We start from the raw sequence: 25,137 nt of genomic DNA, 5'->3' as shown, positions 1-25,137 counted from the left end.
TCGGGTGAAAATCATGGCAAACTTTATTGGCATATATCACAGGAGTTGAAATGAGAAAAGCCAGGTTAAAAGTTTATAAGGGGGAGGGGAATCAAATGATCACAGATCCATTGACCCAGAGAATGGCCCTCCAGATACCCCGACCTCGTCTTGGAGGGGGAGGGGGGCTGGAGCAGGTCACTGTAAACAGAGCAGTAAGGCCTGTGGGTGGAAGTGCCGGTGTCTGCAGCCACTGCCAGAGCTGACCTTGACTGGGGATCCTTGTCTGGGACCCCATCACGCTGGTCCTCTACTGGGAAGCTGATGTAAGGTGTAGGTCCCCAGCCTATGGAATTGTCTGGAATCCCTTTTCCAGACGCCTTTTTCCCCAGCCATTTCCAAGCTGGCTGCTCCCATCTCATCCTTTGGACTGGGAGCTCTGGGACTTTTCGTTACTCTAATAGGGATCTTGTCCCTCTGCCCCAACTCCTACCAGGCTCCCCTGTTCCAGCTTGGGGCATTCTCAGACCCCCTTCCCCAGCCCCCCAACACAAACCCCACCTGTGAAAGGGAACAGCCTTAGCCCCGGTCAGCTGACAGGAAGTTTGAGGGAGGGAGAGATGCGCCCAGTGGAGTGGAGACCAGAGATCCTTTACCATCTTCCTGGTCAAAATCAGACACCGGCTTTCCTGAGAAGGAAGAAGAGCGAGCCCCAGAGAAGCAATGAGGAGGCTGAGAAAATTCAGGGGTTTCTCCTTGTCGCCAAAAAAAATTTCACAGGGAGCAGAGGCTGGTTCCAGATGGCTTACTTAGGCAGGAAGCAGACCCCCAAATATGTCTTTCCCCTTTGCCTGCCTTGGGAACAGGACACGTGAGGTTCAAAACTCCAGGTCCAAAGGGCTGGACATTCTTAGAGTAGTTCTTAATGAAGAGCCCGTTGGCCTGGGCAGTGAGGGAAGGGTTTGAAAATACAGCAGTTTAAAAACAGTCCCGGGAGCTGCGAGGTTTCAGAAGTCGTCAAGGGCCGCTCCCAGCTCATTGTGCTAAGAAATAACATAAAGATACAAAGTATTTCCCCCTCATACAAAGCAAAGTCCATACCAAAACCAATGCCACGGGCTGACCCAGCGGCAAGGACAGACCAGAGTACAAAAGGGGGAGTTCTTTAAATCTCTTCAAAATCATCTTGTGGAGATACATAAAAGCAACTTGAGCCATACGAAGTTGAACCTCAGTGTAGAAATCTATCAAATTTGGTACAGTGTTGAGGCGTGGGCGGGTGACACTCCCACCTCACGCCGTCCCCAGAGATGAAGCACGTGTCTATATAAAAGGTTATTGCTGGAGGAGGCTTTCTCAGAGACCCCGGGGCCGGTACAAACGGGGCAGTCACCCAGACTCTGGGAGACTGGGTGGTGGCACCCAAAGTGCCTTTGATGGCCCATGGGTGACTTTATGCTGGCATTGTCTAGTGGGGCCCGGTGTCCCCAATACAGTAGGGGTTTGGAGAAGGATAAAAAGAGCCCCTAGCTGACCCTCTCTGCCCTCCCAATGACCACACTGTGGAAAGGTGACTGTCAAAGGCTCCAGTGTGAGGTGCTGGCTCTTAGGGACATCCACGGGACAACTGGGCAGCAGCTTCCACCTCTGGGGAAGATGAAGTGCACAGAGCCCAGGAGAGCCACGGAAGGGGGAGGAGGCCCCTTTAGCAGGTGGTAGGGACGAGAGACAGGCAGGACCGACCCGGAGTCCTGTCCTGCGCCTGTGCCTGCTGAGGGGGTGAGGTTCCAGTTTCCATTGGTGGATTGGCCCCAAGCGAGCAGTGCGTGGCGGCACTGGCTGGCTGGGGAAGGCGGGGAGGGCAGGCACCGGCCTAGCAGAAGAGCTTCACGAAGCAGCTCTGGCAGTAGGGTTTGTCGTTCTGCTCCTTGAAGGTGCCCTTGTTGAGCTGCTTCAGGCAAAAGGCGCACACGAAATGCTCGGGGTGGAACTTCTTGGCCATGGCGGTGATGCAGCGGCCCGTGATGGGCTTCTGGCAGCCGGAGCACAGCGAGCCGCGCCGCTCGTGGTAGTGGACCTCACAGTACGGCTGCCCGTCGTGCTCAAAGAAGCTGCCGTTGACGAAGGGTGTGAAGCACTCCTGCGGGCAGAAGAGGAGCGAGAGGGGCTTGGGAACTGTCCTGGCTGACGCCCAAAGGACCCTTGTCACCCTTGTAAGGACCGCTGCTTGCTCATCGGTTCCTGTGAGCTAGGCTACACCCTCAACTTTCTCCTGAAGGAAGAAGGTCTGTACGTGATGTGATCCAGCCGTGCTCACTGCTCCGTGGATGGCCTAGTCAGAGGTGTGAGTTCTGGATTTACACGGGGGGCCATACAGTTGTAGCCAGAAACGGGCACACTTTTAAAAAGGACGGGGAGAGGAGAGCTGAGCTTACATTTCATTGTGGATCCCCATTTGCTGATTAGTGTGCGCACGCAGGTGTGAAAGGCTGGAGCCTATAGCAAGTGTTCCCAGGTTTACTGGTCCAGAAGCCCTCGCTAGGGCCCTGTTACCCCACAGACCAGCTGAGAAGCACAGTCCGCTCCCCACCGGAGTCTCAGGATTTATTACACGTCATCTGATCGTCACATGCTCTGTCCAGTGTGACCAGTCCTAAGGCCTGCACACTGGAGCTTTCGAGGAACACCTCTACCTGGCTCCTTGTCTCGACCCCAGCTGAGGACTTTTGGGACATGAAGGAGCATACATACACATACCCCAGCCCTGCTCGCTTGCTCGCTTGCAGAGAGCCTTGAACACAGGCACCACAGGAGAGACTCACCCCTACCCCCCCACCCCCGCCTGCTCCCAGGCCCTCTGGCTGAATGGAGGTGCCCCTTACCCTGCACACAAAGCATTCGGGGTGCCAGAGGGTGTTGAGGGCTGAAATGTAGTTCTCCAGGATGGCACGGGCGCAGCCGCCGCACTTGGGAGCAAACATGTCGAAGTAATCTTTACGACAGTACGCTTTGCCGTCCTTCTCGTGGAAGCCTGAGGATCGGAAGCCGGTGGCATTCAGAGGTAGACCCAGAGCCACCCTGAGCCCACCATCGGCGAGGTCACCCTACCTCCTTCTGAGACCTCCCAGAGCATGGCAGGCAGGCCCTTCCAGTGTCGCCCTACCTTCTGGACCAAAGAAGGCTCCACACTGGGCACAGAAGAAGTGTTCCGGGTGCCATGTGCGGTCCAGCGCTGTCACCACTTTCTGTGAAAGCAAAAAAAAAGGCGCATGGACAAGGCTCTCCTTCCAACCTCAGCCCTGCTCATAGCCAATGGAAGAGGGCTCTTTCCTAATTGCAAACACTAAGTACTCAGAGCTGCTGAGGGATACGACTGACAGACACACACATCTCCAACCGACAGACACACATACACATCTCTCTCCTCAAACTTCGAGCTCAAACTCACGGGTTCACCGGATTGATTGTGACTCCTACTTTATAAGTAACATCCCAGATTGTGAGAAGGGAGACACCCGGCACCCAGGCTCCTAATGCCTGGGCCTCCCACACCAGGACTCCAGGATGGGAGGGGGAGCCACCTAACACTTCTGGGCTGCTGTGAGCCGCCAGGTCAGACTCTCAGGCCTACCCTACCACTTTCTGCCTGGGTAAGCCTGGCTGACACGGCTCAGAGAGAGGACTGCCAACCCCAGGAGATGAAAGGAGCAGACAGGGCCCAGGAGCCTCACATCCAGGATGGGTCCGTTGCAGTAGTAGCAGCGTGGGGAGAAGAGGCTGTGGTAGTCCTTCTCACAGTAGGGCTGTCCGTCCCGCTCAAAAAAGTTTCGGGATCCAATCTCCTCCTGGCAGTGGGTGCACACAAAGTGCTCGGGGTGCCATGTCTTCCCCATGGCGGTCACGACCTTACAAGACAGGCACACAGAGTCACTCTGGTGAGGTCCGGAGCCCAGGCCCCGGTGTTCAGTGCCCACCTCCCCTGCTTACCTGCCCGGCGATGGGCTTCTTGCAGGCTCCACAGACCCCTTTGGCAACGGTGGCGACCCCTAGCTTGTTCAGGTCGGACTGCAGACTCCCCAACATGCTGTCCAGCTGGCTCCCGGGCTTGGAGAGTCCCCCAGGGGGTGAGCTGCTCCCAGTTTTCCCCTGGGCCATGAACTGTGGACACAGAGAGCTGGTCAGATTTCCAGGGCCCCTGGTGTGAGCAACTCACAGCATTAACACATATGAGGCTTTCTATCCCGAACAGACAGGCTGACGGAGGCAAAAGGCACACGGTCCCCTGGGGTGGGGTGGGGGTGGGGTGACATCGCAGGCAGTCCGAAGGAAGGTCAAGGAGGGCTTCCAGCACCCAGCTGCATGACCAAGCCCAGGGGCGACATGCCAAGCAAGAACTCAGCCCCCAGCCCAAGCACTGACCCCTCCCTCGTCCTGCCCTTCGGGGCTGCTCTGCCTGCTGCTGGGGGGCCAGCTGGCTGCCCACGGCCGCTCTCCATCCACTCTCTGTTCCAGGCCCTGCATCTTAGGTGGCAAAGAGAGGAGAAGAGGAGAAGGCATTGTTTAAAAACCGAGATAGAGAGGCCTCGCCACTGGATTATCACACAAAGTTAGAGGAGTTCTCCCTACTGGCAATGGCAGAAAACAAGAGGGGGGTGGGGGTGGAGGTGAAGAGATGGGGGAGGGAGAGAGAGAGAGAGAGAGAACCTGAGAGAGGAGGCCTAGGAGAAGAAGGGGAGGGGGAAGGGGTGAACCACACGGGTAGACATGAGGCCCTGACAATGCCCAGGCCAACAAGGGCAGAGATGGTTCGTAGTTTCCAGTGAGAAAATGGCCTCCACAGCTGATGAACCCAAGGGAATGGGCCAGTGTGGTGTGTGTGTGTGTGTGTGTGTGTGTGTGTGTGTGTGTGTGTGTGTGTGTTTTACTAAGGTGCTGCCAGATACCAGGGTCAGGCAGACCCTAAGGAAGGACTCCAGTTACTGTCTGGGCTGAGGATGGAGGACGGAGCCCTCCGTGCCTGCATGAGTGCACACCTCTGCAGCATCCTCAGAGTTGGGAGGTGGCTCGGGACGAGACAGGGCACGGGCAGGGCAAGGTGCCTGGAGGCCGGCCTGCATCGGGCAGAAGAGTGGGTCCTCATTGGTCTGGCAGCCCACAGACCTCACGGTGTGGGGCACAGAGGTGAGACCAGGAGGGCCACGCCCACCCTCCTCTGGGGACTTCCCCCCTTCAGTCTGGACCCCAGAAGATGAAGCAGAAGCAGCAGCCAAGGGCCCTGGCCAGGAGGGAGTGGGCAGGCTGGGTGGGAGAGGAGAGCTGCCAGTCGAAGGGTCAGGGTGATCCTGGAGCAAAGGGGCAGGGGGAGAAGGAGCCACAACAGAGATGGTTCTTCTCAGGGGAACGGGAGAGTCAGGAGGGTAGACAACCTAGGAAGGAGAGAGGGGAAAGAGACAGGAAGGTAAGAACTCAGCAGCCAAAAGAGGGTGGAGGGGGTGATGTGGCCAGCCTTGTCGTAAGGCAATACAGTGCAGAAACCACCCCACCGCCCCAAAATCTTTTTCACTAGGGCTGAGGGAACCGCCAGACCCCCACTCCCCAGGCCACATCGGCTGGCTGGCTACCTTCTCTACCAACTGCCCCCCGGCCTGCCTCCCACGTGGCTGCACGGTGATAACAACGCCTTCCGTCAGCCAGTCCTGCTCGGGGGTCCCTGCCACCTCCTCGGCCGCCAGCTGGATGCCCAGCCGGCCCTGCAGCTCAGCAATGAGCTGCTCCTGGGATGGGTTCCTGCTCAGGCTGGCAGGGTCCAGCCTGCGGCGAGGGGAAAGCTCCCGGGACATGGGGTGCACGTGGCCCGTCTCCCGGCTCCTCCTGATCACAGAGCGGATCTGGGGGAGGAGGACAAAGCAGCTGTCACCCATCCCATTCCAGGGAAGGTGGGATGCTGCCACTTGGGCCACACTAGAGGTCAAAGCAGAACAACCAAGAGGCCAGCTGAGACAGGTGAAAGCAGGAAGCAAACAGGGCTGTTGAGGGTCCTACGGCCTAGCGCTCACTCCCAAGTCAGTCTCTAACCGTGGACAAAATACTCGGAGGACGCCAGCTACGCTCTCCTTAGCCGGAGCCAGCGGGGCTCTCCTGACTCACACTTGGGGTCACACAGTAGTCACCTGATGTTCTCACCCCTCCCTCGCCTCTCTCCTCACTACTTAAGTAGAAAGATGGAGGCTTCTCTTTTCTTTACATCTTTTAGCCAGTGTTTGTACGTAGTTTATAGTACGCATTAAAGCTTACTCATTTGTACTGTTGGCGGAAACGGTTTGGGATGAAGGCGTAAAGTCAGAATCCTACGAAAAACAAGGAAGAGCCTGGCGTGGTGGCACACAGCTAGAGTCCCAGCACTGAGGAGGCAAAGGCAGGACAGACAGCTGGGGGCAGAGGGAAGGAAAACCATGTACTGGGTTGTCTCCACTTTCCAGGACTTATCTCAGCCAACCCTCTGCATGACCTTGGGACAGTGTGCTATTAGTGCTCCCATTTTAAAGAAGGGAAAGCTGAGCCTCTGGGTGGTTCCCCAAGTATACATAGGGAGTGAGAGCTGCCAGAGTGCTGTGTGGATCTCTGTAGTTCCCAAATGCATGCATCTAACCACCGTTCTGTACACTGAGATGCCGGGTCAGCTCCTCTAAAGGACATCTTAAGAAGCAGGAGATCGAACATCACTAGACACAAGGCTGGCCCCTCAGGCTCACCGCCAAGCATATCTTTAGACCATCATCCTTTGGCACTCTCTGCCCAGGCAGGCATTTGTAAGGGCAGCATGCAGTTAGCAAGGAGTGGCCCACACTCAAGTCCTGCCAGAGCCATGCCTAGTGACCGCACAAGCTGGTGCCTGCCTGGCCGGAGGTGGAAATCCTCTCCGAGACGCTGGGTGTCCCCACGGCCATGGCATAAGAAGGCTCCGGCTGCTCCTTCCTGGCCTCCAGAGTGGCTTCAGTGGTACCTTCTGGGTTCCCTGGGCTCCCGAGTGCCTCAGTGGGTCCCCCAAGGCTTCCCTTCTGGGGAGTCTTCCCACGGAGCGGCTCCTTGTCCCCTGCGGCAGGACAAGTGCTTCCCAGGCCCTCTGGTTCTGACTGTACCCTCTCCTGCAGGGCACACTCCTTGGTGAGAGCCCAGGTGTCAGGAAGGATATCTTGCCGATCTAATGCCACGGCGGGTGGCTCAAGCCCTTCCTGAAAGCTGTAAGTCACTCCATGGGGACTCTCAGGCCTGGATGCTGTCAGAGCCTGTGGCTGTCCCCAAATGGGAGCCACAGTCTCCTCTGAAAACACATGGTTGGCCAGTGGCCCCGGGGACCCTATGCTCCTTGCAGGGTATGGAGTGTGGCATGGGGGAGTCCTAGAGGGGGGACCCACAGCACCCATCAGGCCACACCTAACTTGAGCCTGGCTCTTCGCACCACGTGACTGTTGAGAAGCCGCCACAGAAGGATACCTTGAATTTTGAGTGTCAGACGTCTCCTCAGGACTACCCAAACCAAGCCATCTGGGAGCCACAGAAGGTAAAAGGACCTGACTACTTCCTTCTGTGTAGAGGGCCTCTGGGGTGTGGTCTCCAGGGGAGGAGTTAGTGGGAGGAAGAGGAGGATGAAGGAGGGTGAGGGGCGGGGGTGGAGAAGAGCCGGGCAGCAGCCCCTGGGAGCTCAGCAGCACAGCAGAAGTGCTAGTCTAGAGAAGAAAGACAAAGGGGAAGAGAGAGAAACAGGGAGAGGTGAGCAGGGGGCAGATGTGGCCTAGTGCTCTGAGAACCACCATCTTACACCTGTGCGACACTAAGGCGCAGGGTCTCTGGAAAGGCTCCAAGCCCGGAAATGTTTGTCTGCACTGGTCTGGGTATCCTTCACACCTTAGGAGACCCAGGCATCAGAGACCAGCCACAAAGCCATGCTCACAAAGTCACCCAGAGTAAGCATGTTGGGGATTTACAACGAAGTGCAAACCCGGGGGAAGCTGGCCACGGGCACCAGCTTCACACACTACTCACCGGGCCATCCCACCCAGCCCACTCCTGCTTTCCTTTATGGGAACATCCCCTCTCTAGTGCTCAGCAAGAAGTGGTGTGGCTTTTCCTTGAGTGGCACTGGGCTACACGGTCTAAGGAAGCAACCGCAGTGTCCTGGGATGAACGCCTAAGGCAATACAGCTAGTGCGGGTCCCAACTTGCTTTCCCACTGCTTAGAACCAGGCAACAAGGTTTACAAGTCCGGACGGTGCCAGCACCCATTCTCCCGCCTCTGAGCTCCAAGCAAAAATACAGCTGAAGAGAGACAGGAGGCACCTTTCTGGGCCAAGAGTGGACATACGGCCTGGCTCCCTTCTCATATTCCCCAAGCTGCGCCCCAGAGGTCTCTGGCTGACACACATGGAGCTGAAGTCAGCAGCTACTGGAGAGTTCTGTCAGTATGAAGCCCTATCAAGGCAATACATCTTCTAAATAAAACGCTGTGGACTGGTGGGCCTGGAGAGCCTGGGAGGGGAAGGTGGGACACTTCCTGCTGATGGGCCAAGGGCTCTGTGCTCTGGGGACTCAGGCCCCGGGAGAACAAAGTGGAGTGTGGACGGAGGCTGGCTGCAGAGGCCTGTAAATCCCATCTGCACTGGCTGAAAGAAAGTGGGTGTTCTGAGGACAGCAAGCGTGGGAGAGGCAGCTCTGGGGCAAGTGACCTCTCAGGCTTGGGATCCTGATCCCACGGGCCCAGCAGGACACACCCTCCTCCAGCAAGAGCAGCCATCAACACAGGGCTCTTTGTCCCTGTGTCCGTGCCTCCTGATCCCCTTGACCTGGGTGGCTGGGAACACCAGGAGAGGGAGGAATGTCCCAGCTAAAAGAGGCTCTGGTTTCTCTGCCTTCACTGGCTGCTAAGAAGCACAGTCTCGCCCACGGACTGCCTAGCCTCTCTCCCCCAGGGTGCTGTGGAGCCACAGGCCAGCTACTCAACTGAGGTCGAAGAATGGATGGGGGGTGGGGGGAAAGCAGAGAGGACGGAGGGTCACAGGGCACCTTGAAATCTGACAGTGACGCCATGAGCTCGTCCAGCTCCCTGGTGGCAGAGGAGGCCGAGATCCGGGTCTGCTGCTGGCTGGAGGTGACTCGCTGCGGACTGCTCATCTCTCCCTGGTTCACAGTGATGGCCGGGCTGCAAGGACAGGTGCTGTGTCAGCGGGGAGCCCGGGGGGCCAGACTCTAGCTCCACAGGGGATCAGGTCTCCAGTACCCAGTACCTTAGGGACCCCCATCCCTGGCTGAGTACAACTGGCTGAGACCGTGCCAAGGGGAGGTGACCAGAGGAAAAAGGCAGGTGGCTCACATGGTACCCTTACAGGAAGACACCTCTGCCAGGGCAGGGCAAGGCAGGCTCCCCTGTCAAACAGAGGGAGTCCCACTAGGTCCCTTCTACAGCGCTGCACATAGACGTCAGGTTATTACACATCAGTCAGCGCTAGCTACCATTAAGACAGGCAGGTGTGGCGGTGGCTCCTACTTGTAATCCCAGCATGCAGGAGGCTGGGGCAAGAAGAGGCTTACTACGTAGTGAGTTCCACAACAGTCCGGGCTGTGGAGGGAGACCCTACCTCAGAGTGAACAGACAAGACCTAACATTACTAGGAGCATCCTGTGAGCAGCAGAGCTATGAACCAGGCCCCCCGCACACATGGGACTACATGGTCTCACTGGATTTACCTATGTCGTCTCATCCCGTGATCCCTGTCTGCTAACCTACTTTACAGTTTGCTTCCTGTTTTAAAACAAGGTCTTGTGCAGTTCAGACCAACCTGGAACTTAGTGTATAGCCTAGACTAGCCTTGAACACGCGATTCCCCCAAGCCCCGAATCCCCAGATGCTGGGCTCGTGACCACGTTATCACCGTGCCTCACTTCGGCTTATTCCAACTTACAGAGGAAAAGACAGACTGGAGAGCTGAGTGTACTAACTGGCCCAGCCAGGATTCCAGCCCTCTGGGGCCTTAGCAACCGTCTGAACCACAGACGGGCTCCGCACACACAGCACAGTGCCGATTGATGGCTGGTACGGCAAGTAACGGGCACTTAAGGGAACCAGGTGACTCTAGGGCTACGTCACAGGCACTCCGGCCTGGAGCCTGTCTGGGCAGGACCTTCAAGAGCTTCCCAGTGAATACTCACACAGGGCTGGGCACGGAACTCTCCAGTTCATCCAAGAGGCTCTCCACGCTGGGCCGCACATCCTCCAGCCCCCGGCCTCCATTTCGCTTTGGCTTCTCTTTCACCAGGGGCCCCGCTTTGCCCCCCAAGGGAGTGTTATTTTCTGGGATGCCATAAAGGGGGCTCAGGGCTCCAGGCAAGGGGGGGCTCGATTCGGCTTCATCTTGGGGAAAAAAAAAAGGAAACCAAGATGGTTGCTCATCCCTCAGTCCCCCAGGGACCCGAAGGCTCATGGGTGGCCTGGATGCCCAGCTGTACCTGCAGGGAAGCCAGGCGGGCTGTGCTGCACTGCGTTCAGCTCCAGTAACAGCCGGTCAAGTTCAGAGAGGTTGCTGCCCAGGGAGGAGCTCATGACGGTAGGTGAGGGCTCTGCCGACTTCTGCTTGTTGGGGAAGCTTCGAGAAGCAGAGGAGAGAAATGAGACCTCTCCTCCTTATGCTGGATGCAGCAGCAGAGGGTCCCCCTGCCACCCGAGGCCCCTGAGGCAGAATGTCATAAGCCTCCTGGTCAAGCAAGGAGGCGGAGGGAGGGAGGGAGGGCAGGGAAGGAATGTGGTGAGCGAGGAGGAAGGAAACTTTGCTGCAGTTCCTCAACTACACAGATGCTGTGGGAGCCCAGCCCACCCACCGCTGTGAGGTGGCAGGGGGAGCCCCAAGGCCCCTGACAGGCACAGGGCCTGGTAGGGGCCTCGGGGGCCTTCTGTAGTTAAGCCAACGGCCCAGAGGTTCCCAGAGGGAAGCCGGGGGCTGGCAGAGGCGCTGGCTCTGTACCTGTAGACGTGCTCTTCCTCGCCTGCTCGGGAACAAAGGGAGCCCACGCCGTCCTGGGTGTTGGAGGCACTGGAATTTTTAGCACTGGAGCTGTACACGGGCAGTGGGGACGGAGGCTGCGGAGGGGAAGAACAATCAGGCCTGTCCCCCGAGGAGAGACAGGAACAGCAGCCAGGAGCAGCACCAGCCCCCGGGCAGCTCCTGCTCGCAGCCTGTCTCACAGGGAATTTCCACGGGCCGGTCAGGTGATTAATACTTGGTCACTGGTCCCTCACATGGTGCATAGGAAGGACTGTGTATGGCTGTGTATGTCTATCCCCTCCACCCCACCCCCCACCTCAGTTCTCCAGTGGCCTGACGCATCCTTGGTAGATCAGCTCCTATCATCCCTAAGTCCCCGAGGGCTTCTCGGGTCCACACCCCTTACCTGCTGGTGAGCGTATCTGGAACCACTAGGCTGCCACTGATCTAAAGGGTCCAGGACCGTGCCATTGAGGGCCTCGCTGGACGGTGGTGGTGGGACCGGAGGTGGCACCGCAATCTCCTGGTATGTGTGGTTTCCAGTTGGGTAGGAGTAGGGGGGCTCCTCTGACAAGAACACTGGCCGTTTGGAGATGTGGGAGGTGGTAGATTCCAAGTCTGCCAGCAGGGCATCTGCAAAGAGAGGGTGTCCATTCACCAGTGAGCACCGGCCTTACCGGGAATTTCCCAGGGACAGTGCCCTGCCTTCCTCAGGTTCCCACATCTGCTGCCCTGTCCCCAGCCCAGACTAAAAGTGCTTTCTCTGGGCTCCTCCCTCAGGGGTGAGGGTGCCTGGCTCTGCATTCCTCCTGACAGGGCTGTGCTGAAGCCGGTGCAAGCTAGAAACGCCTGCCTGGAACTCTTGACTCCACGGGGCGACTGGGGTAATCAGGTGGGGGGAGCCCCGAAACACGTCACAGCACAGGGAGGGGCTGGGCAGACTGAGCCAAGTCAGGAGGTGGCCCTGGGGTGCACCTGTCCTCCAAGGCCAGGGAGAGGAGCAGAATTCCGTGCTCTAAGCTCCTCCCCGGGCTCCAGGTTACAGCTAAGGCATGTAGAGAGGCTGGGGGCTGGCATGCAGCCAGCTCAGCGCTAGCCACCCCCTCAACAAGCTGGGGGCAAGGCTGCTCTGCTGACTGTCCCTGCCAACTGGCAAGGAACCCAGCCCTAGAGGCTCCAGGGCCCCAGGGCTGTTTAACTGTAACACAGGGGCCCTCACGCAAGCTGCCATTACCCTAGCATGGGGTAGCCTACAGGGGCTCAGGTTCCTGACAGGAAGAACTCAGCTAGAGGGTAGGGGCTAGAAGTGGTGACCTTCCTGCCTTACTCCTCCTCCTGTGTCGAAACCCTCTGCGGGGCCGCGGCCTGGGTAGAGTCCAGCCCCAAACGCCACACCCTCCTTCCTAGACTGCTCACTGACCTGTTTTACGCTCAGCCTCTAGTGACCTGCGTCCCTGGCCCTCCTAAGCAACGATCACAAACTCAGTGGCCTGCTCTCATCACGGTGTCTACTAGGCGCTGTGAGAGGTGTTTACACACATGGTCACAGGCGACCCTTCCGGTCACCTAAACGGCTACAACTGTTCTCTTTAGAGCTGAGGAGAGCCAACTTGGAAGCCCTGGGTCCCTGTCCCAGGTAACAGGGCAGATAAGGACAAGGTCACATGATTCCTCAGACTTCCCCAAGTTCCAAACCCCAAACCTATGGGAGGCTGCTGTGATCACACGGCAACAAGATGGTGACAAATCTAAGGTGCTCGAGCTGGCAGGCCCAGCTGGCTGTCAGTCTGACCTTTGCTGCAGCCCTGCCCCCAGCCCCATTCCTGCTCAGAGGAGAGGGAAACGAGAACCTCCTGAGGCCATGCTTTCTCCCCGCGGCCCTGCTTACCAACATCATTGAGTCGGCACACCTACCCCTGGCTCCTGCTGTACACTGGGAAGAGAAGCTGAGACCCTGGGTCCCAGCTTCCTACTGCTGGAGAAACTCCTGCGGCCCCTCCTCTTCCAGGTCCCCTGGAGGAGTTCTGACTTCCTGCCTCCAACAAACCGGAACTACACTACTACGGGGGAGTCTATATGTGTCTAGGTAAGGCATAGCAGGAACTAATGTCCAGGGCCAATCCCGGAGGCGTCTCTGGGGCCACACCTGCTGGCCATTTCCTCCGGGCCCAACCCCCAGGAGGCGGAACCCCTCTTTCTCCATCTTGGACTACTGCAGTGCTCCGGAGAGGGCAAGAGCAGCCGCCAGTCCTGAACTGTTCCCAGGGCCAGGAGCTTCACCTACGGAACCTGCCATCCTCCCCACAACAGCAACGTAGCTTAACGTAGCGAGCAGGGCTGAGGTCCCCACTGCCCAAGTTGACACAGTTCCTCGGGCTCCGAACACTCCGAGGGAGACAGAAGCCTTCTCTGCTAGACAGTGAATCAGGGATTCTGCTGCCCACACAGCCCACACATCGTCTCCCTCCCTGTGCCCTGCACCCAGGCTGAGATCCCATGTCCGGCTTTACTGCTGCCTGGGCTGGATTCTGGTTTGATTTTTTTTTTTTTTTTCCGATTTTTATGGTGCTACAGATAAAGCCTAGAGCTCTGTTTCGTCAACTCTACCACTACCACCAGGGCACAGCCTAGTGCCTGGGGTTGAGACGGGGCCTGGCTATGCAAGCCAGGTGGCTCCAAACTCTCATTTCTCCTGCCTCAGTCACCACACTCGGCTCCCATGAGCTTTTTCCGTTCGTTTTCTTTCTTGTGTGTCTTCACATGCGTGTGGTGTGTACACGTGTGTACGTGCACACACATGCTGTGCTCCCCAGCACGAGCCTGTGTGGAGGCTGGAAGTTGGGCTGGGGTATGTTCTTTGTCCTGTTCCATTTTGTTTCTGTAGGTCACCGTTTTATGTTGTTGTTGTTTTTTTTTTTTTTAAGATTTGTTTCTTTATATTGTATGTGTCTGAGAGTTTTTTTGTTTTTTGTTTTTGTTTTTGTTGTTGTTTTGTTTTGTTTTCTCGAGACAGGGTTTCTCTGTATAGCCCTGGCTGTCCTGGAACTCACTCTGTAGACTAGGCTGGCCTCAAACTCAGAGATCCGCCTGCCTCTGCCTCCCCAGTGCTGGGACTAAGGGTGTGCCACAGCACCGCCCGGATCCTAAGACAACTTGGTGGAGTTGGTCCTCACCTTCCACTTTTGTAGGGTTCTGAGTTAAACCCTAAAAAGCCAGGTCATCAGGCTTACAGTCTCCACTGCACCGTCTCAGCAGCTCAGCTTCCATTTTTTTTTTGAGAGATACATCAGTCTCTCTATGTAACCCTGGCTGTCCTAGAGCTCTCTGTGTAGACCAGGCTAGCCTCCACACCTTGTGTTTTTGAGAGAAGGGGTTTCAGAAAAACTGGCTGGCCACCAAGTCCCTGGGATCCACCTGTTCCCCACGGCATGGAAGGTATAGATGTGTATCAGCACAGGAGGCTGTCAGTGAGAGCTGAAGAGCTCTGCGCCTCAAGGTTGCACATCATGCACTTTAGCAGCTGAGTTCTCTCCCCAGATTGCCTGTTTTCTTCTTCCTTCCTTCCTTCCTTCCTTCCTTCCTTCCTTCCTTCCTTCCTTCCAATTTATGAAGAAAGGTTTGGGGCCAGCAAGATGGCTTAGCATGCTTGCTACTAAATCGAATGGCTTGAGTTTGATCCCTGGAACCCACGTGGTAGAAGGAAAGATAATGCCTGCAAGTTGTCCTCTGACCAACACGTGCACGCACGCACACGCACGCACGAACACACATCAAACACGGTATAATTAAAAGAAAGAGAGGAGGCTGAAGAGACAGCCCGGGTTACAGACAGTTCACGCAGAAGCCCCACGTTTGGTTTCCAGCACCCACAGCAGGCAGCTTATACCCTGCCTTTGGAGTTTCCAAAGGCTCTGGCCTCTGCGGGCACTTGCACCCACACACACAAACACAGAGACATAGACATACTTAAAAGTCGATCTCAAGGGGCTGGAGAGATGGCTCAGCGGTTAAGAGCACTGACTGCTCTTCCAGAGGTCCTGAATTCAATTCCCAGCAACCACATGGTGGCTCACAACCATCTGTCATGGGATCTGATGCCCTCTTCTGGTGTGTCTCAAGACAGCAACAGTGTACTCACATACATGAAATAAATGATTAAATCTTAAAAAAAAAGTCAATCTTAAATACAAGAAAAAAGGGCTCACTCTGAGCTTACAGAAGAACTGTCTGCCATGTGGATACCAGATGGAAGCACCAGGGCCTGAACTCAGGCCCAGCTCATCTCCAGGACTACTGACCTCCTGTCTTTAAGGAAGGCCTAGTCTAATCAGTCAAGTGTCCACGTTGGAGAGACACCTCCACAGTAAAACCTCTTGGTTGCTCTTGCAGAGGACCTGGGTTCAGTTCCCAGCAGCCACGAGGCGGCTCACAACCACCTGTAACTCTCATGCCAGGGGGAATCCAACATCCTCTCAGACTGCAGGCACCACATACATTTAATCCACTTACATACACGCAGGCAAAACACCCATACACGTAAAAACAATCTTCATACTTATCTTTGTTGATTATTTATTTGTGTGTACTTTGCACGTGAGCATGGAGATCAGAGGACTACATTCAAGAGCCCATGCCCCGCTTCCTGTCTGTGACAGGGGCTTCACTGCGGATGTCAGCTTCAGTGCTGGGGCTGCAGATACAACCACTGTCCAGGTTTACATGGGAGCTGGGGATGTCAGGCTCGCCTAGCACATGCTGTTACCCGCTGAGCTATCCGACCCTCCAGCCCTCGCTGTGAATAGCTCTTTTTTTTTTTTTTTTTTTTTTGGTTTTTCGAGACAGGGTTTCTCTGTGCAGCTCTGGCTGTCCTGGAACTCACTCTGTAGACCAGGCTGGCCTCGAACTCAGAAATCCCCCTGCCTCTGCCTCCCAAGTGCTGGGATTAAAGGCATGCACCACCACGCCCGGCTTGTAAATAACTCTTACCCTGCAGTATCAGTGAGATTTACAAGGGCTGGCCCACGAACAGTTGCCAAAATGCATCAGTTGCCAAACCAGACCTAATTACTCTGTGACATCTAGAGAAAGACCCTCCTTCGTAGAACCGGATGCAGCCATGAAAACAGTCTGGGCCAGAGCCCCAGAGTAAGAAAGGAGCATTCAAAGCCCTGCCTGGTGGCACCCGCCTATAATTCCAGCACTTGGGAGGCAGAGGCGGGCAGATCTGAGGTCAAGATCAGCCTGGTCTACAGAGCAAGATCCAGGAGGGCAGGGCTACACACAGAAACATTGCCTCAGAAAACAAAAACCAAAAAAAAAAAAAAAAAAAAAAAATGATTTCCCAATTTCCTCTAAACGTTTGCCTACCTGAGAGAGCGGAACTTTACCCAAGCACAGCCTCCGACAAGGTTTCCTCCTCTCTCTGTACCCTAACTTAGTCCTTACCTGTGGCTTGAATAGACTTGTAGTCCCCGTGCCCCAGGGCCCCTCACTAGTTGGTACAGCAATACAGGAGGCCACCTAAACACAGCCTCTGAGGCTCTGGGTCCTGTGCTGTAGACACCTAGCCTAGCGGTCCCATCGGCCGCTGTTAAAGGCTAAAGCCCCCAAAACCCAGCAAACTCCTCCCCTGGCTTCAGTAAACACAGCCAGGATGAGGCTTCACAAAGCAGCCTCCCTACCTGCCAGGCTTCCCCAGGCTTCAGCCGTGGCTACAACCTTTCACTAGCTCTAAATATACAAGGGGTGTTAGAAACTCCTTCACCTCACGCCTCAATGGCCCCATCCTTTAGTACATACAGAGGTCAGACAAAGATCCATCACCACCTGTGTCCTTCTTCTCACAGACTAAAGGGCCCAGAGCTGGGGCACCTCAGAGTGCATCAGCATCACCCCACTAAATTGTTGGGTCCAGGCTTGACACCATTTCAACTAAAGTCCGAACCAAAAGCTTGAATCCACTAGAGGGGGAAAGCAAAAATCACGGGGGGGGGGGGGCGGGAGGGCAGGTCTGTGCAGCCCTGGGTATGGATGGCAAAACTCACAGTGCTGTGTACTGTTGAGTAAGCGTGCGGGCCTTCCGCTGCTCACCACCAGAGGGAGCCGTTGGTCTATCACCTTCCTGCTACCAGGGGTAACCTCGTGCAACCGCAGAATTTTCTTGCTGAGCTAGGGAAAGACTAGGGAGTCCCCAGGCACAGTGGGAAGTTTCAGTCTCAGAGAAGCTAGAGCCGGCGGCACAGAGCTGGCACGGAAACCAGCCTGAGTGCCAAGACCCTGGGCATGCAAATTGGGACATCTGGAGGTGCAATCTAAGGGTAGCATGAAGTTCAAGCTCCACAGACCCAGAGGGACACATTCAGTCAGCTTCCACTATCTCTTCTGCAAATGCAGGGCACAGGCACCCCATTTTATAGCTGTACCTTGCTCGGGCTACAGCTTGAGGCAATACCACCTTCAAGCCAGGAACCTGCACTGGAGCCCAGCACTCAATGGCAGGACTGTCCCATTACTGGAGGAGGAAGGGCACCCACATGTCGAGGCCAGAAGACAACGTTCGGGGAGTCAGTTCCCTCCCTGTACCATATGGCGCCCAGGGACTGGACTTGGGCTGTCAAGACTTGATAGTAAGCACCCCGGAACTCCCTTCCACCCATCCCAACCCCCACTGAAAGGACAGCCAAGGGGAGAATCGGCGAAGCCTTCCCACCCTATGCCCATGCAGAGCTCTTTCCCAAGCGGTGCCCCTTTGTTCTAGCTGTCCCCAGCCACATCTTAGGCATGTGATACAATCTGTCAAAAGGCAGAGTCCTGGCGCTGGACAGGTGCCAAGAGCGGTGAGCTCCAGGTCCAACCCAAGGTGGTTCAGGTTCTGCGGCCGGAGCTGGGGCCCCAGCCATTCCTCAGGTGGCTGGATGTTACAGCCTGCACTTGGGGATTTGCAGACAGGCTGTCTGCTCTCTGGATGAACTGCCTGGATAGGGGCCTGTGCCTCAGCTGTCTTGCCTGCCCCACGTTTCCAGGAATGTCATCATTTTAAGCTTAGGGTTCAGATCAAACAAGAAAACGGGCATCAAGTGCCTACTGGGCACCGGGATCAAATCACGGCACAGTTAGCATGTGGGAGGTGCTGAACAGGCAGGAGCTCTGTACTAGAGGACCCACAACTCTAAGGACAAAGAAATGTCATACCCAGTGCTGGGATGGCAGACAGGGCATCATTCTACCCAAAACAAGGCCTTGGAGGGAGACCCGGTTGTTCTTGGTTGTCCTTGACTGGAATTAACTAAAACCCAGGCAGGGGAACACCTGTGAGGAATTTTCCCTCAACTACGTGGTTGAAGTGGGAAACCCAGTGCTTTGGTTTTGGTTTGGTTTTTTGGTTTTTTTTTGGTTTTTCGAGACAAGGTTTCTCTGTGTAGCCCTGGCTGTCCTAGAACTCATTTTATAGACCAGGCTGGGCTTGAACTCAGAAATCCACCTGCCTCTGCCTCCCAAGTGCTGGGATTAAAGGCGTGTACCACCATGCCCAGTGAAACCCAGTTGTTTTTTTTAAAGATTTATTAATTATTATATCTAAGTACACTGTAGCTGTCTTCAGACACACCAAAAGAGGGTATCAGATCTCATTACGGATGGTTGTGAGCCACCATGTGGTTGCTGGGATTTGAACTCTGGACCTTCGGAAGAGCAGTCGGTGCTCTTAACCACTGAGCCATCTCTCCAGCCTGAAACCCAGTTTTAATCTGGACTTTTGTTTGTTTGTTTTTAAAATTTTGAACTAGTGGGCTCTGGAAGTGCTCTTAGCCACTGAGCCATCTCTCCAGTCCCTCATTCTGATCTGGGTTGGGAAGATCCACCCTGAACCCGGACTGAACCATCTGCTCACAGCCTACATAAAGGACATAAAGGACATGGAAGAAGGAAGTTCGTTTTCTCTTTCTCTCTCTCTCTCTCTCTCTCTCTCTCTCTCTCTCTCTCTCTCTCTCTCTCTCCCTCTCCCTCTCCCTCTCCCTCTGGCAAGTCCATTCCTTAGAGCCTACTTCTTGGGGATTCTGGTGTGTAGAGGACACAAGGCCCTTGTGCTCACAGATAAGAATCAGGGAAACCAGGGATGACAAGCACACAGGTTTGTCTCTTTAAGGGAAGGGATGTGTACCTGTCTTCCACCCAGAAGGCTGAGAGTGGGTGTGGTTAATATCCTGGTGATCTGTGGGGCCAGCACATACCCCAGGCCCCTAGACCATTATGCCTATCCCAGACTCTTCCTCCCTAGACCTTTATCTTGAACACGGTTTCTCAGTCAATCAAGCCCATCCCTAGGAGAGATGTCACGTGCGTGTACTTTGTAATTTGGTGGCCTCTCCCATGACCTAGACCACACCAGATTCTCCCCTGGGCCCTTAAGCTATAGAACAGTTAGGACAGTTTCTCTGCCTGCCTAGGGTTGGCAGGGACCGCCACACTGGTGTATACCTAAGACCAGCTGAGAGGGCCAACCTTGTGGACTAAGCAACTTCTGGATTCTTAGACCTTTTGATGGTGGAGAGCCATTGGTGGACTAGCAGGTCTACATCTGTTAGTCACTCTAATAAGTATAAATATATAAGTATACTTATATATCATATATATTGAATATGTGAGTGTTCATATATCCACTGGATACGTTCTGTTCCTCTGAAGAAACCTGACCTCACCATCAGATCGCTATTTCTGAACCCACGGCTAGAACTACTGCAAGCTCTGAGCCACCTTTCTCATCCTTTCCCAGCTATGGGCTGCCCTGCCTGGGCCCTTACCACACCAGGGCCCACTGTCCACAGCTCCATGGTGAAGCAGAGAGCTGATAAGCTCATAAGTACCTGCCGTCCGGATCCAGGGGATGCTTAAACAGCTTGTCTACCCTTTTGTGCCCAAAAAGGGGTTTCAGTCCCCCGCTGGTCACCCGGGTAGCCCAGGTAGTAGCCTAAGGGCCCTTACAGCTGCTCAGACAGAGGGATGTACACACTGGGTGGGCTCAGCCTGACCAAGGGAGGAGCTATGTAAACAGCTGGAGGAGCTGGGGATGGTTCACCTCCCACCCCTTGGGTGAGACTTCTCCATTTGGAAAGAGGAAGGAACAAGAGGCAGACCCGCCCCTCCCCCTCCCATGGCTTCTGCCCAGTCCCTGTCCCCTCAAGCCGCCAGAGCCCGAGAGCAGTTAGAGCAGAGGTAACCTAACCCACAGTGGGGTGCTTCGACTCAGTGAGTAACTCCCCAGGAATGGAAAGCCGGGTATATTTATCCTGGTAACTGTCTATCCTCGGGGAAGGTGGCTGTGGCCAGCCAATACAGTTAAGCCAGATCTCTGCCCCTACCATGCCTAGGGACCTAAGGCCTCAACACTCTGTAGGAATTCAACCTTCTAGAGGGAGTTTCCCTCACAAACTGGGCTCTGTACCCTCAACAACTGTCCCCTCTTGGAGAATTAATCTCTTAGAGATGGATACCTTACTCTGTCCTGCTGAGAGAGAAAGACAGGAAAGGACGGGGGCAATCAGCGTACAGGAGGAACTGGGCTGCCTGGCCAGGGTCCTAGCAAGGAACATGGACTAGGTCTTGAGCTGCCCCCATTGCTGAGCAGGCTCCAAGGAGGAAACAGGATTAGATGAGATTTATATAGCAACTGAGCTCTTCAAGACTTTGCCTCACTCCAAGGCACTGCTATGATCTGAACCCGGGACGGGAGCTATTCTCCCCAAGGGGCAGGAGAGCCTTGGTGGTGCCATCTGACTATTTAACAGCCATGCCTGCAGGCTGTGAAGACTCACCCGCCCAGCTTCCCTAGCTGACTCAAGCCTTGCTCAACCAGGAGCTGCCCTGAAGGAAGTGTGGGCTAGGTGACAAACAGGAAACCAGGGGGAAAGGTCTAGAGGTTTCCAGCCATCAGCAGACAGGGGCCGTCACCGGGTACAGCTGTCTCTTCCCAGCTCCCGTGTGCCAGAGGCTGATTTCCGGTTCTTGGCTGAGCCCTGCCTGCCAGAGGCTCATGCAACCCCGAAACCTAGAGTGTGCAGGCAGCCAAGGGCACGAGGCACAGGTGAGAGGAGACATAAGAAAATATAGGCTGCAGGGCTTCTGTGAGGTCACTCTGAGATCCAACTTTACCAGGGCCCCTATGAAGCAGGTAGGTATACACACACACACACACCACACCACACACCCCAGACTGCAGCTGTCTTGGTCTCCAACCCCGGGTCTGTATGTGCCCGGAGCCAGATCCAGCCACACCCCCAGGTGAGGGAGCAGCAGCATTAAGAACTCATCCTGAGAGCCCCTCCCCCACCGCCCCGGCACGCCGCCGGGGACACACTTCTTGGGTCAGATCTTAGCGACCTCTTCAACTAACCCATAGGCTCCATCTCCCCACCCCACACCGCCATGGTTTCTCTGTGTAGCCCTGGTGCTTGCTCTCACTCTGCAGACCAGGCTGTCTGACCTCAACTCAGATCCGCCAGCCTCTGCCTCCCGGATCAAAGGTGTGCGCTGCAGACTGGCGCCCAGGGGATTCCTGTTCTGGAAATGTCCCTGGTCTGTTCCAGCTCGGCTCCAGGCCCTTCCTGCAATCTGGGCTCTTCCAAGCACATGAGTCTACAGGCGGGCGGGCGGCTCCCCCTGCTAATCACCAACAGAGGTTAGGAGGGGCTCCACTCTGAGTCATCTCTGGCCCCACAGAGACCTGAACAAAAAGTTCAAAAGTTTGCCTGTTTCTGGGATGAGCTGTGATCTGTCCACCGCGTTTATGGACGCAGAGACACCAGTTTCTCTGCTCTTTCTTTACTCGTCAGATGCTGACTGGCGAACGCAGCCCAAAAGGCTTCCCCACTGGCCAAGCCGCCTGCTTCTGTTCACCTGGCTACCCCCCTCCTCTGGTTCCCACGTATAACTGTCCCCGCTGGGCCTCTCCCTGTCACAGTCACACTTTCTTTTTTATCATCTGCAGCCAACAATACGGTCTAGCATCAGAAACCAGGCTCGGTCCCTTCTCAGTCTCCGTCACCTCCCTGGGTTCTGCTAAGCCTACTTCCAGTAGACAAAATGGTTTGAACTTCCTGAACTACACACACACTCACATGCACACACACACACACACACACACTTTTTATTTTGAAGCTATGGCTCCTTACACAGATCAGGTTGGCTCTGAGCCTTGGCTCGGCTGGGCTCCATGCTTCACTTTGGGTGCCTACCTCTTTTGTGTGGGTCCACACTTCCCCCTCACCCCTCCCCAGACTCGGGCTCTCGGTATAGGAACTTCCTTCCACCCTTTCTGGCCTCTCACTGAAGGGCTGGAGTTAATGTGTGATGGAGACAGACCGGAGACACAATATAGTCCTGGCTTGCAAGTCCTCCGCGCTCGGAATGGTGTGGTGCGCATATGGCCCATGCGCACCTCCCGTGTATGTGATGATTTGATTTGGCTTCCATCTTGAGACAGTTCACTGTATTCCTCAGGCTGCCGTCAACTTTCAGTACGGACTCAGCGTCCTCAATCGCTGGGATTACAAGCATGAACCACCACGCCCAGTAGACTTATATACTGTTTTGTTTTACATTTTTTTTAAGGGTTGTAGACATGGCTCAGTAGTTAAGAGTGTGCCCTGCTTTTGCAGAGGACCCGGGTTCAGTTCCCAGCACCCATGTGAGCATCAATCCCAAGGGACCTGAGTCCCTCTTCTGGCTTCCTCTGGCACCATGCACGCATATAGTGCACATACATATGTGTATGCAAAAGAGTCACACATATAAAATACATCTTTTTAAAATCATTTACTCCCTTTTATATCTGTGTATATGTGCATGCGCACACGCACACATACAAGTCAGAAGACAACTATGGAGTCGCTTCTCTCTTCTCACCATGTGGGTGACAGGTAAGTTAGGTATCCAGGCTTGGTCACAGCATGTGTGCGTGCATGCGTGCGTGCCTGCAGAGCCCATCTCGGGCTTCAGATGCAGTTGAGGGTGGTTGGAAGCTGTCAAGGGAGGATCCTGAGAACCAAATTCAGGTTCTCTGCAAGTAGATGTGATTTTAAAAATATTTCTTTTCTTCTTTTCCCCCAGTGCAGGACTTAGGACCTCATGCAACACAAGACAGACAGCACTGAGCTGTGTTTTCTGGCTCCAAATATTTCTCAAGTATAAGGCCACAGATATAGAGGACAAACACTCCCACCAATGCTGTCTTTGCCCAACTCCAGGGGACAGAACCCCTGGCGTTGACACTCCATCTTTGAGCCTCTTAGAAAGTAAAGCCAAAGGGCCCTCACTCCCTGCTTTGGCCTTGACCACAACTTTCCTCTTTAGCAGGACTGGGACCCGCCCACCCCCACCTCACCCTTTTTCCAGCCTTGGTGTCTCTCTCTACAAACAATAGCAAATGCGGTCCAAACCTCTCCCTCCTTCGTCTTCCTGTTACCTGGATGTTCATACCTGCAGGAGACAAAGGAAGACAGGAGCCCAGGAAACCTTAAGGAAAACCCAGAAGCCCCCTGGGGACCAAGTTAACACAGAAGCTAGAAGTCAAAATCACTGCTTGGAATCAAACTAGCAAGGCTGGGTTCTGGAGGCAATGAGACTGCAGTCAGACAGACAGACACAGACAGACAGAGAGAGGCTGCGGAGAGTCCTTTGCACACACTTGGGGCCTTCAGTGCACAGTATCACGCAGCACCACAAGGCCCCCACTGTCCACACATAAAGCCACGCTGTATGTGTCGTAGGTGTCGCAGATTGGGCTGCTCTGGTGTCACGTGACTCTCCATACACCCTCTGGTAACCCCGCCCCGGGCACTGTGCCCCAGCAGAGATAACAGCCTACCCAGTAGAAACGCAGGACTCTGGATCCACTGCTCATAGCCTGGGGAAAATTTACTAGACAGTTAGGAGCTTCCGCTCACCAACTCCGTCCCTCACAGAGCTCACTGTGAGTAACAGCTGGGAAGTGTGGGGAAAGTCAGCATGGTGGCTGGCGGTAAAATGATGTGGGCCTCCCACTCTAGCACTGAGGCACACGGTACATAAATCTGCATCCCTGATGGTCATGTCCCCTGGAACAGCACAGGGAAGGAGCTGGAGCCAGGGACGTCAGCCAGGGAGCCTGGGAGCTGTGGCAGGTCGTCACTAACTGGGGCCTTCTTGCTGAGCACACCACTGACCTCACCCGTTTATGCCTGGGGTTCGTTCCAAGTCCTCCTTGGAGAATGTCAGCTGAGCCCAGCAGCCTCCAGCTCACTCCCCAGCAGAGGCGGGCGGGGGCGAGGAGCCAGGGGCTTCAATGCTCCCTACTCCTCCCCACTGCAGCCGGGCCTGAGAGCCCCTCCAACTTTGACCAGGAGCCGCCTAAGCTCCAAAGACCCTAAGAAGTTAGGCCAGGAAAGAAGGAGGAGAGTGCAGTGCCCGAGGGACCGCAGACAGGGCTACAACCATCGAGGCAGCTGCTCAGGAAGGGAGAAATAACCCTTCCGCACACCTAGCCTCATCTGTGGGACACCAGGTCAACTTGTACAAGCATTTTCCTCCTGGCCCCTAATGAGATTGCAGCTGCTCCCTCCTGTCTGAGCACTGCCAAGCAAAGCAAGGTTCCCCCAGGCACAGACCTGCAGCCTCCCAGATCAGCCCACAGGCAGATGGAGGTCTCCTATACACACCACACCAGTCAAATAAGGAGGAGACAGACAGCTGGCTTGAACACATGCACACTCTAGCACACTCGTGCATGCGCGCACGCGCGCGCGCGCGCGCGCACACACACACACACACACACACACACACACACCAGGTAGTTCCAGGTTTGCCCTCTATAAATGCTGTCCCCACAAGGGCACAAGCATGCCCAGGTAAGAGAGAACTCAGCCAAGAGCTAACCTTGGCCTCGTCTCTGGCCTGATGCACAATCAATCAAGAGGTGCAGTGTTACCCACGGGTGGCCAGCAGTCATCAAGTACTGACATACGTGACAATGTGCTTTTACTGTGGGGGAAAAAAAAACCTCAAGTGGGTTCAAGATGGCACCATAAAGTCTCCTCCATACGTGCCGCAGTGCTGAATGTAAGAGAACTCAAGAGACTTCAGGACCCCACACACA

The 25,137-nt window shown here is 55.3% G+C and overlaps 1 protein-coding gene across 7 annotated transcripts in view; it reads right to left on the bottom strand.

Annotated features, from left to right (window-relative positions):
• Positions 1-25,137, bottom strand: part of Pxn (paxillin) — a 64,018-nt gene continuing 38,881 nt past the window's right edge. For 2 of the 7 annotated variants that reach the window (XM_030254218.1, NM_133915.3), the window contains exons 2-12: positions 11,419-11,645; positions 10,992-11,107; positions 10,480-10,616; positions 10,183-10,384; positions 9,040-9,175; positions 4,399-4,500; positions 3,967-4,137; positions 3,711-3,884; positions 3,143-3,224; positions 2,862-3,010; positions 1-2,119 (exon numbers count right to left, since the gene is read on the bottom strand). In XM_030254218.1, coding sequence (XP_030110078.1) covers positions 1,853-2,119; positions 2,862-3,010; positions 3,143-3,224; positions 3,711-3,884; positions 3,967-4,137; positions 4,399-4,500; positions 9,040-9,175; positions 10,183-10,384; positions 10,480-10,573 — 1,377 coding nt within the window. In that variant the 5' untranslated portion in view covers positions 10,574-10,616; positions 10,992-11,107; positions 11,419-11,645 and the 3' untranslated portion in view covers positions 1-1,852. Of the gene's footprint in view, positions 2,120-2,861; positions 3,011-3,142; positions 3,225-3,710; positions 3,885-3,966; positions 4,138-4,398; positions 4,501-5,012; positions 5,406-5,600; positions 5,868-6,273; positions 6,327-6,875; positions 7,707-9,039; positions 9,176-10,182; positions 10,385-10,479; positions 10,617-10,991; positions 11,108-11,418; positions 11,646-12,900; positions 13,082-25,137 lie in introns of those variants that run through there. The other 5 variants (XM_006530205.3, XM_006530204.3, XM_006530202.3 and 2 more) reach the window with 5 other exon arrangements.

The sequence above is a fragment of the Mus musculus genome, chromosome 5 (genome assembly GCF_000001635.26).
Source record: "Mus musculus strain C57BL/6J chromosome 5, GRCm38.p6 C57BL/6J".
NCBI classification, from domain to species: domain Eukaryota; kingdom Metazoa; phylum Chordata; class Mammalia; order Rodentia; family Muridae; genus Mus; species Mus musculus.
The sequence above is the reverse complement of the archived record's forward strand: the minus strand, read 5'-3'. Positions and strand labels throughout refer to the sequence as shown.